General features: G+C 52.0%; 1 protein-coding gene across 1 annotated transcript in view; it reads right to left on the reverse strand.

The window, feature by feature from the left end:
• Positions 1-12,441, reverse strand: part of Znf423 (zinc finger protein 423) — a 244,273-nt gene that overhangs the window by 105,638 nt on the left and 126,194 nt on the right. The window contains exon 4 of the mRNA XM_026789188.1: positions 7,118-7,202. Coding sequence (XP_026644989.1) covers positions 7,118-7,202 — 85 coding nt within the window. The remainder of the gene's footprint in view (positions 1-7,117; positions 7,203-12,441) is intronic.

Genomic DNA, 12,441 nt, shown 5'->3' on the forward strand with positions numbered 1-12,441 from the left:
GGCTCACAAAGTCATGCCGTTCATCCTTAGGGATCTACTCCCTGTCTCTCTGGTTCTGTGTCCCAAGGTATCACTGGAAAGACACCCCCACAGGTGCAACACTAAAAGGTCAATCACTAGGGCAACCCAACTGCTTCAGGGACCCGCCATGTGTCCCCCACTAGTCCTCAGAGGCCCACGAAGAAGGGAGACATAGCCAGTGTCCAAAATCAGTATAAGGCTCTGATACCAACTGGGTACTCAGGACTCAGGAAGCCACACTCAGAGTGACCACTAGCCACCGGATCCTTGATGGCTCTCTCTATCACACTAAGTATCAGCAGGAAGTGAATTCAAAGGAAATTGAACCAAGCGGTGTGATGGCCACAGAGGGCATTCAATCAGCTCAACATTATAGGCTACCAAGCCCATGGGGATGTATGAGAAAGAAGGGATGGACATACTTCATGAGCTGGTCCATGCAAGATGATACCAAGCCTGTCTCCATCATCCAGTAACAACTTTGTGGCTACTGCCTCCTGGCATCCATCCTGCCACTTCCCTTTCCTGCCAGTTCTCCAGTCTTTGGGCTGCTAACACCCTCCAATTTCACCTTCTGAGAATGACTAACACTTCCTGGGACGTTTAGATGTCCCAGTTCCTGCTTCTCATCCTCTTGTCTTAGCTTGGGAGCCAGAGAGTGCAGGGGACACTGTTTGTGCCCCTCAGCTCCTTCTTCTCTGGGCCTCTCCCAGCCCCATTTGCACCCACAACACAGTGACACCTGCTGCCAAGGCCAGGCGACCTCTCTGTGGTTTGCCACACTGAACCAGCACTGTTCCCAGGGAGACACTCCCGTCTGCCTGAATGGCATGTGCCCCTTACACTTTGTGAAGATGCCTCTACTGTCTGGCTGGACTGATGCTCAGATCCACTTCTTGTACCTAGCTTTCCTATTAAACTCCCCGCACAGGGATCCACAGTCAGCCGGATGCCAGCACTCGGACCCAGCATCTCAGGCAAGCCAGCTCACGCATGCGCTCAAGCACATCAACTGTGAGGAGATTGTGAAGAGGACTAAGGAGCTTAGTCCTCAGGCCTGAGTTCAGACCTCTACCTGGCAATTCTACACACCCTCAATTTCATATACGGAAGGGGACAGTAACAGAACCCCTGGGTTACGCCACAGGATTTGCTGCATAAGCATACACAGACACAGACACCGAAGCCTGCCATATGGTAAGTCTCACCAGACGTAACTGGTCATTGCCAACTACTTTGTCAGCCCTAGAGTTCCTGTTCTAGAACAACACTCTTCTCTATATGTCATTCAGGAGCAGGTCACCCGGACCTCTAAGTCACTCCTAACCTCTTCCCTATGCCCAAACTCAGCACCCTCACCTCTCCCCCTACCTCACGGTTCTCTTCAACTATGCTCAAGTGTCCGCCGGTGCCCTGGACAAATTCAGCCTCTCTTTCCACCCGATGTCCCTGCCACCTTTCTTCTCATCCTTGGACACTCTGCTTAGATACCACCAACTCTAGGAAGCCTTCCTGGCACACTCGCATTGACCAACACAGCCCATATCTGAGGCTGGTGACATTATGGTAAACTTGAAGTATCAGGTGCCCAGTTGAACGAACAGTTCCTCAGAACATGCCCAGAGGATTTAACCAGGTTTGTTGGATGTAATGTTACAAGGTTACTAATAGGGGAAATCCCAATTGTACACCTCTTTCCTCTTCTTGAAAACAACACACATACACACATGAACACACATACGCGCACACACACACGCACACATGCATACACACACATACCAGGAAAGTGAGAATCTGAGGGTCACACCAACAGCTTTCTAGAACACACTAACAGGGAAGCCAACGGAAGCCAAGGAAACTGAGTCCTGCTTGCTCTCTTCTCTGCCCGAGCTGTGATAGCTTACTGGCTGTCTGTTCAGACTTATTACTGTGGCAGAACAATTCCAAAACCCAAAATACAGTCTCCAGAGAAGCAGACATTTTATCACATACTGAGGGGAACAGAGGCTCAGGTCTGGCGTTACCAGAATCAAAGGCGCCATTACTGAGCCTGGCAGGGAGCCCTTTCCTTTTCCTTTCCACGCTAACCTCTTCGGTTTGATTTGAGACTTTCGTATCTCCCTGGTGCGAGAGAAATCTCACTGGTTTCCACTCCAAACTATTCCCCCTGGACCAGCCAGGACTCTCCTCCAAAAGCTGTGGGCTGGGCCCACAGGGGGTCCCAGACTTCCAGAGGGCAGCAAGAAGGGTGGGCTGGTGCCTTCAGGTACTCAGATACATAACCAGAGATTCATAGATTCAATATTCTCTCTCTCTCTCTCTCTCTCTCTCTCTCTCTCTCTCTCTCTCTCTCTCTCACACACACACACACACACACACATACACAGTACACAGAGACCCCCTGCAGATGGATTACCTATTTGTATACCAAGGGAATGGCTAGGAAGCCAACAGTACGGTATGCTTAAGTCCTGAGCAGAAACCATTTCTAGCCCAGCCCTTGATAGGCACCCAGGGACAGGGGCCAGCAGGACATGACTAATGTCCCTGGGGAAAGCCTGGCCCTGCCTAGCTGTCCTCCAGAGATCCCATAATCATTGTCCAAGGACACTGAGGACAAACAATCCTCAAGGACTATCCCTTCCCAACTTGACTTCCTTGGGGTTCCCCCAGGGGTCTATGAGGCCCCGAGTAAGGATATCCAGAGGTCCAGGGCCTAGTAACCAACCCCCTTAGGTCACAGCAAGTTTCCTATCTTGAGAGTAAGTTCTCGGAGCCTTCATCCTGCCTGTATCAAGTGCTCCATCCCAAAGAATCAAAAGAGGAGATGCCTCCAAACAGTCAAGAAGCAGCCAGCTTGCCAGGACAATTGGTTTCTCAAAGATCTTTATATGCCCATTGCAGGCGCCCAGCCCTGTGGTAGCATGGGCTTTCAAAGATGACCCTGTATTGAAAGGCTTCCCAAAATCCTTGTCTCCAGCAGATCCAAAGTCCCACTGCCCCAGCAGCCCTGGGAGGGATACTAGAAAAATGCCCCTAAGGAGAAGCATCCTCAGCCACCCTAGTGCCCAGCATATACAGGCAGTAAAGCCACTCTTCGCTTCCACCCCTCTGCTACCAAACGGCTAGTTTACCAGCCCCAGGGGAATTCTCCAGCAGCTGGGGCTCCAGAGGAGACCTGTCTCGGCCCCCTACATGCCCCGATTTTACTAGAAGGCTGCCAAGCTGAACATTGCCACTTCCACCCCCAAGTCCCCTTGGTTCGGCTGAGGGCAACTGTTACTCAGGCCGGCTCCAGGGCAGCCACTCCGGACTCAGGCCATTTAGCAAGAGTCCCTAAGGACTCTGGGCCCAGCAGATTTACTAGGACTGCAGAACCAATCCTACATCACGGCTCCTTGCTCAGGGCTTATATGCTCACAGTACCGGCCAAACGTCATCCTGTCCACTGGTGCTTACCTCCAACCCCTGGGGTACAGGGATAGGATTTTGTACTCGTCCCACCCTGCTCTCTGTCTGCAAACACGGCACTCTGCTCAATCCTCCTAAAATTCTCAGCTCTGTCCAAGTCACAGCCCACTCCAAAACCTTCGACGGCTCCCCTGGTGTTTTAGATCAAGCCTATATACACAGACTGATGACTGGGGACACAAATGAGCCATCCTGCCCCATGCAGCACCCAGCCTACCCCAGTGAGCCTGCAGATCCTGGGAGGACACCTGCCTACTCTTCTTGCCCATGGAGAACAGCCGCTATTTGCTCCCATATGCTGCGCCTGTGCGAAGAAGGAATCCAGATGCTGCCTCTTCTAAAATTTCAAGAAAATCCAAACAAAACATCCGGCAAGAGGATGGATCAGGTTGAGCAGTGGACCCAGCCTAGAATGTAAGTCCAAATTGACATCCCTTAATTCGGTATTCAGAGCCCCTTGTGACTGTGCCCACAAATGGCATCCCCGTCTTCACTGCCATGATGCTATGGCCATGTGCTGAGCCATCAGACTGAGCCCCACAGCTCTTCCACGCTACTCCCGTCCCTGAGCTCTGCTGCCACATGGTCCTCTGAATGGCTGATCTGCACCTTCATGGCCAAACGACAGAAACAAAGGCTCCTTTCCCTATGCTGAGCTCACCTCTCAGAGACAACCCCACCAAAGAAAAAACTCCTCATCTTTCAGGACCCAGGCAGGCCCTTCTGATCTATAGGTCCCTGAACTGGGGCCATCGGAGTCAACCCCAGCACTAATCTGTCTGTCTCCTCTAGAGACAGGGACCCATGGCCCCTCTTACCATAGGCCAGGCCAGGGCTATAAACACAACGGAGAGAGTCAGGCTATTGTTTGACCTGCTCTGCTGTGCAGCAGCGGTAAGATCTTGAACAAGTCATTTTCTCTCTGCAAGGCTAGATAGATGGGGATAAGTACTGCATCCTCCTCAAAGTCTGCACTGCACAGCTGTGCCCTACAGAGTCTTGAACAGGATGTTGTAAGTCTTGAGAGCAAGACTGTAGGCATTTCACGCTCAATGGCCCCTAGAGGCCACATGGCTCTCACCATCCTGCTCCACTGATGTTCTCTGATGGGTCAGAGTAAGGAGGAAGGAAAAGGGCAGCAACTGGCAGAGAGGTGAGGGCAAGAGACGCTACCTGGGCCACCTGGCCACCTTGCCATGGGCATGAGTATCATACCCCCTGCTAAGGGGACTAAAATCCCAGGTCCTAAGACCCTCCACTGAGCTGCAGGAGACCAATAGCTCCCCCATGTCCTGGCAGCAGACCAGCTCACAGTGATGCAAGCAGGTGTAGATGAGGTGCCATGCCCAGTCACCAGATAGATGGCACCCATTGAGGACCAGCTCTCAAACAAAGCTGAAGGCCCATCACACCCTCCTTTTGAGGTCCTATACTCTGGTGCTGAGCAGCCTTCTTGCCTTGCTCCTGAAGACAAATGCTTTTCAAGTCATGGACAAAAGAGAGGTAGAAGAGAAAAGGGAGGGGAACATCCTGGAAGTTTCCACGGTCCAACTAGCCAGCTCTTGCCCTCCATGTTCACAAACAGGAGCCATATTGCCACTTGCTACAGAAGCAAACATTTCCAGATATCTTCATCAGCAACCCCCGGCTCTTCCGAGGAAGAGTCTCAAAGCCTGCAGACAGGATAGTTTCCCTTCCTGCACTTTTGCAGGGCCTTTCAGGTAGAAGACATTAAAAACCCACCAGTCTCCCTTTCAGGCTGAAACCCCGGGCCCACCTGCCCTTCCTGGCGCTTCCTACCCATTCACTGCCCATGTGTCCACCAAACACGTGACCATGCTCTCTGCATCAGAAGAAAAACTCCACACCACCCCGGGCAGAAGTTGATCAGATGAGGGGTGAGTGAGGACACTCGGCACCGGAACCCACTAAGCAGGATGGGGACCAGGGGACCGTGCTCATTTTGTACCATCTCCATTAAAGGGGGCCTTTGCGACAGTTCCCTTCATGTTGACATGACATATGGACTGTGGCAGAGGCCTCACACCGTGGGCTAGAGCAACATGCATCTATCCACTCTGAGAACTGATGTGCCACCATCTACTGAAGGAGAATATCACACACCCTGTGACCCAGAAATTCCACATCTGCTCTGGTATCCCCCCCCCTTATGCATATGACACATTATATTATCTACAGGATATGGTACCTATATATTCCCACATCCCCATGAAGGTCCCATGTGTACATTCACTAGCAGGCATGTGCAGCACCCTAGTCACAGCAATGTACTCTGTGAAACAACCCCAGAGTCAGCCAGAAAGGAGCAAGTACACAAAGCCATGTTCCCATGACAGAACAGTCCACCCTGAAGAGAGAGAATGGGAAGACTGGGCCTCAGACAGAGGCAAGCATGGGGAGAGAGGGAGCATCCAGATACTGTGAGTACAAATGGTGAGGCTCCATTCATAGAACACACAAATCAAACACACCCAACTGTGCTTTGGGACAGCAGGACGGGAGCAGCTTTTTGCTGGTAGCAGGGGACCTATAGAGTCAAAAGAGTTAGTTGGTTTGGGGTGCTGGGGACAGCTGGCTTTCTTGATCTGGGCACTGGCTATAGAGGTGTGCTCAGATTCAAAGACAAGCGAGTAAGGTTTCTAAAAGTGTGTGCCATGAAGGGTTTAGTTAGGACCCAAATGAAAAGATACTGGAGGAAGCAAAACACTGGCCAGGGGTAGGCTGCTCTGGCTGACAACAATCTCTCTGCTCAGACCACAGGATTTGGTAGGTGATCAAAAGTCGAAGAAAAACCCAGGGTACTGAAATTCCAGGACCTTTCTGAGGCTGGGTGTCAAAAAGAGGCATCCCATCACACCTCAAACTGGCCACTGCCATTCCAACCCCCGGGGACATTTATAAAGCAGCAGCATCTTCTCTTCTGAACCAGGCATCTCCAGCTACTCAAGGTCAGGAGAAAGTCACTGCCTCCCTGGGGATGCTGGGCTGTGGGTGAGCTCTGTGGGATTTTGAAAACTCCCCTTCTAAAAAGAGAATTTTTCGCCAGGTGGTGGTAGCACACACCTTTAATCCCAGCACTCAGGAGGCAGAGACAGGCAAATCTCTGTGAGTGTGAGCCCAGCCTGGTCTACAGAGTAAGTTCTAGGACAGCTGGGGGTACACAGAGAAACCCTGTCTCAAAGAAACAAAAAGGAACTTTTCGAAGTTCAAAACCACTTAGGAACGGGCCCAACTTTGCGAGCATTCTCTTTTGACAGAATGCCGCAGAACTCATCACATGGCATGGGAAAACATGAGCAGTTAAATGTATTCAATGTCATGACACACAGAATTGAAACATAATTGCCCCTGAGTGCTCGGCAACCGGAAAGCACTTGGCGCAGAAATGGAGGGAAATGGAAGCAGCTGTCAAAAGTTTGATTGCAGCGTGAGTGCCACCGTGACAAGAAGGCGTAGGCAGGGCGGGCGCTCCCCACCCTGCCATCTTGGCTCCCACGGAAATGCCACAGAATCAAAGGCCACCATCCAGCAAGTGGGAAATGGTGAGGAGCCATCCATGTTACAGTCATAGCGAGAAGCCCTATGCCGGAGGGCATGCTCTTACCGATCATGTGGTTGGCAACATGGATCTGGATCTCTCTCTCATTCTCGAAGGTCATCTGGCACTTGATACACTGGTACGTCTTTTTCTGTATGAAAGAACGAGAAGGAGGAGTCAGGTAGACAGAAAGCCAGGTTCCCAATAGCTTGGCTCAAGATGTCCCAGAACAGTCTGGCCTCTCCCAAGCATCCCAGTCCACCCTCTTCCTACCTCCCTCTAACTCTAGCCTCATCAGATCACAGGCCACCTTCCACAGGGCTGCTCCTCCGCAGAAGCTGGGGTAATTCTGCTGTGTGCCAAGGTCAACTTTCCCAAGAGCCAAGGGAGTTTTCCCTGCTTATAAAGGCAAATCCATGTACCCACCCACCCATCTGCGAGGACCCCCCACCATTCCAGTTTGGGCGTGCTGAACCCCGTATCATCTCTTGCATGAGAGGTGTGGTTTGCCAACTGGTGAGATCTGAGAAAGAGTTTGGGGCCTGAGAGCTGGCCTGTCTGAGGAAGTAATCCCTTGACAGAGTCATATATAATGGCACTGTGTCGTAAGAAGTGAGGCCTAGTGCGAGGAAGGAGGGGCCCAGCCCTGGCACATGCTCCTGACGTCATCATGTCCTGCCTCACTATAGGAACTGGAAGTACAAAGTTAAGAAACCCTGGAATGAAAGATCTGAGATTGTAGGCCAAAATAGGGCTTTTCTCTCCTTAGACTGCTTTTTTCAGGTATCTGAGACACACACACACACACACACACACACACACACACATGTCCGCACACACACACACACCCTAAGTAATGCCAACACATTTATCCAATGCTCTCTTCTTCCCATCTATATATCTACTCATAACATCTACAGCTTCCACACTCATAACACCCACTTTCTGTTTGTCCATCTATACACTCACACTCACACTCACACTCACACACACACACACACACACACATCACACACACACATCACACATCACACACACCCCACCCACCCATCTGTCCACACAGCATCCATCTATCCCATAACCTATTCATCCGCTGGCCCATCCTAAGAACACTGTGGCTGAGCAGGGGGTGCTGCTCCCAACAATTTTAGGGCTCAGGAATTCGTCATCTGCCCTGGGTAGACAAGGCCAAGTGCCAACAACTGATTTACAACACAAGTTGCTACTACCAGCTGTCTCCAGAGGTAAGTGAAGGCACCAAAACCAGAAACTAGCAGGTTTCCATGCTTGCACCTCAGCATGAATAGCTGTCCACAGGGACAGAGTGGTGTACCTGCCATGCGTGGCTATGGAGCATTTTAAAAGGATATGGGCAATAACAGGACTCAGTATAGCCATATTAAGAAACCACTGTGGCTTCTGAGGTGTTGGTGCCTCACCACTGGAAAAGGTGGCAGGACTTGCAGGAGCCACTGTGAGCTACAAAGCCAGGATTAGTCACCAGGGAGCTCAGTGCCCAGCTCCACCCGGGCTCCTTCTGCAGGCTCTCTCCTGGGGCAGCCTTTATACCTTGGAGAACTCAGCTCAATGTTACAGTTTGTGAGAAGCTTTCTGTTCCCACTCCAGGGTGAGTCCAGGGCCTAGCAGGTCCCCCAACTGATGGCTAGAACTTACCATTGGGTCCTGACTCAGTGATTCATCTGCTCCCCAAGCACCCAGAGGGCAGGAATGTGTGCTGCCCACCCTATGGGTCAGCACAGACTCACAAGCAGGGCATGAGTAAAACTGCTGAGCAATATGTAAAGTGCTGTATTAGATCAGAAGAGACGTAAAGAGCTAGAAATGATTTGTGTATCCTGGGCTCTACTGCCTTAGGAACCTGGCGGGGGGAATGCCTTATAATTATTTAACTTTTCTGTTGTTTTGTTTATCTGCCCCTCCCACTTTTTCAGCCTCATATGGAGTCTCTCTCCATAGCCTAGGCTGTCCTCAGACTCATGGTTCTTTTGCCCCAGCTCCCTAGTATTGGGATCACAAACATACACCATCACACCTAGTATTGGGATCACAAACATACATACACCATCACACCTAGTATTGGGATCACAAACATACATACACCATCACACTTAGTATTGGGATCACAAACATACACCATCACACCTAGTCTGTTTAGCTTTTATTGTGATTATTATTGAGGCCACAAAAATCTGAATGGATAAACTAGATGGACAGATGGAAGGAAGCTGGGGTTGGAAGCTTCAAGCTCCAGTGTTAGCGCCCCTGCTCAGATTCCAATATCCCTCTAACAGTTCCCAAGTGTTTCAGGAGTACACGGAGTTCAGGTGTTCCTAGCCAGGCCATGACACTGGTCCCAGAAGCTGGTACTCAGCTTGGAAAGACCCCAGGAAGAAGAGGGCAGATTAGGTCTCAGAGAGCGGATTAAGACAGTACCGAAGAATCCTGACCATTGTAAGACCACAGGGATGGAGACCTTCTGAGGAAGACACAACTCCATAGGCCCTATCTCATCTCAACTCCATATTCATGGAGAAGAGGTGTCTTGGCCTCTCTACTATCAGAACCATTCATTCTGTCTCACACACTAAACTACCTGCTCATCCTGGCAAAGGTAAGAACACGTATGCCTTCTGCTCTCACTGGAACCCTGATGCCTGCATCTCATATACCCTGGCAGAGGCCCATAAAGTGTGTGACAGAAACACTGGCACTGAACACCCAATGCCTAGATTCATATGTGTACATGCATGACTAGCATGCAAGCACACACACACACACACACAGAGGCTCACCAGCACCAACACTTCCAAACTTGGCTCCCACATCTACTTGGCCTACCTTTCTTCTCTAGCATCCCAGAAAAACCACTGCCTCCTCCTCTTGAGCCTAGAGCGCCATAGGAGACATAACAACATAACACAAAGGCAGAACTTGACATTCAAAGCCCCTCCTATGGCAAGACCCTTCTCTAGGGGCCGTCCAGAAACACCAGACCTGAGGCCCAGGGCCTGTGGCCAGGGGCTGCCTCCCCAGCAGAGCCCTGAGCAACCTTGGAACAGAAAAGACTCTCACCCCAGAATAAGGAAGGAAAGCGAGAAAGGCAGGGAGGAGCTGGCTGAGCCCGTCAGGGGGAGAGGGGTCAGCTTCGGAGTGTCCATCACTGCGCTCTCACTCAGCATGCACCCAGCAGCCACTGCAAGCTGGCAGTTTATACAGCATCATCACTGCCCTAAGAGACGCTGCAGTGCCACAGACGCTACCACCAGGTCTAAGCCCCATGTTGTAAGCGGGGGGACTGGATCTCCCTGCCAGGCAGGCTCCCTCTGGAGTTCCTTGTTGAGCTCTTCTAGGCTCTAGGGCCCCAAGTCTCTGAACAGTCCTCCTCTGTGTGAGAGAAAGCTGGTGTGACCTAGGTACACGCCTAACCCTCCCACTTGGAAATCCGCTAATCTTTGGTAGAGCAGGTAAAGGGAGCACCCAGGGGCTCCACCAAGAATGGAGCCACCCCAGGACCTGCTGAGGTAGTGAGAGGCCAGAGGTCTGCCCATGTTGGCTAGGCGAGTTAATGTTGTTATTACTTATGAACGGGGGAGCTAGAAACCTCAATGCTTCACGCTCCAGCCGACAGCATCCTCAGCCCCACAGGAACCCAGTCCTCTGAGATCTGGTTGCTATGGATACACTCCCAAGGGTCCCAGCCTGCCAGCCCCCAAGCCCCTGCACAGCCCCCAGAGTCTGCTCTAACATGAGTGAGTCCTGGGGGAAGTGAGGGGTGGGTGAGCAGACAGCTGGGTCCCTGGCCTCAGGCGTGCCCAGACAGGGGGCAAGGTCCCAGGGGCAATGGCTAGATCAAGGAGGTACCTGGGCTTTGTCTAGATTCTTTCTGAAAAAGGTCTAGCTGTTTGGATCTCTGGGCTGGCGGGGGTGGTGGGATTTTCAGCCTGGTGCCTCATACATGGACGACAGGGAGGGAAAGGCCTGGGGAGGGATAGGAACAAGACTTTAATCTGCCTCATGTGCATCTCTGTGCATTCTTGGCTACAGGTTCACCTTTCAGAGTCTGGAGTCCCTCTACCAAAACAGAGCCTCATAGTAGGGCTCTTGCTTACTGGAGACCAACCCTGTCACTGGGGGCCAAGAGAGATACCCTCAGGTGATAGGGGTTTTCTAAGCGAGGCGCTCAATGCAGGGCAGACGAGGGGAGGGGAGTTCCAGGATTCAGAGAGCAGCTTCCTGCCCATCAGGACCCTCAGCACAGTGGTGGGTGGGCTGAAACAGGCGGATCATCCAGGTTGGGATGCATTCAGGAAGGGCAACAGGAGCCCAACCACATGCCCCCGTGTAAGAACAGGACTGGCCTAGATTGCATTCCTGCCAGCTGCATCCCCATGCAGGCTGGCTGGGCCATAGGGTGCCTGCGGAGAGGGATGGGCATGAGGAGGAACTGTGTAAACAGGAGGCCTTCAAGTCCCACCTCTGCCTCTTGAGAGCTAAGGCCCGGGCAACCGAACTCACCAGTCTGGGCTTGTGTCCCTTGTGAAAATGAGTCTGGGAAGGACTGCCTAGATGACAGGTGATCATTACACCCCGACCTCAGCCAGAGTGGACCCTAAGTGGCAGCAACAACACAGGACCCATCCTGTGCCCAACACTCTGTCACTCCTTCTACCCTCTGAGCACAGTGCAGCAGTCAGCATAGGAAAGGTCCCACTCCTCCCAACACTCCGCACTGACCAGTCGTGGCAGGGCGGGGTAGCTGTAGGGATCCCTGGGGAATCAATTCAGCAGACACTAGGGGTTACCGTTTCCTTTGTCTGAATTACTACCCTGACGTCACCAACACTGTCCTGTTAAGTCCTACTGCTATGACCTTCTGACCTTACAGGAGGACATTGGCCCAGAGGGGTCAAACTACAGCAGGTCCTGGGAGAGGGAGATCTACAGCTTAGCCATATGATTCCAGAGTCCCACACTCCCCAGGACAAAGTAGAGTGCCCTTGGCCAGCCAAGGCTCAAGGCCAGACAGAGCTGGGCAACAAGACCAGTGTCCACACTCTAGATTTCTGAGAGGTGTCCCACTGACCCTGTTCAGAGGCTCACTGAAGTCAACTGGCAAGCCATGAGATGAAGCGGTGCCACAGTCTCCAAAGCAAGGCGTCTCTCTGGTCCTCCAACTCCCAATGCACTTCCCAGTTCTGTCTGTATTGGGGCATGGTTCCCTTAGCCAGGTGTATACAGGCTCCCTTGGGCTCACTTCAGTAGGCCCACCTATGACACAAGGGCCAGGGTAGGAGGCTGTCCTCTGGGGGTTCTTCCTTCACTCTCTCCAGTTCTCTCCTCCTCCTCCTCCTCCTCCTCCTCCTCCTCCA

The sequence above is a fragment of the Microtus ochrogaster genome, unplaced genomic scaffold, assembly GCF_000317375.1.
Source record: "Microtus ochrogaster isolate Prairie Vole_2 unplaced genomic scaffold, MicOch1.0 UNK15, whole genome shotgun sequence".
NCBI lineage: Eukaryota > Metazoa > Chordata > Mammalia > Rodentia > Cricetidae > Microtus > Microtus ochrogaster.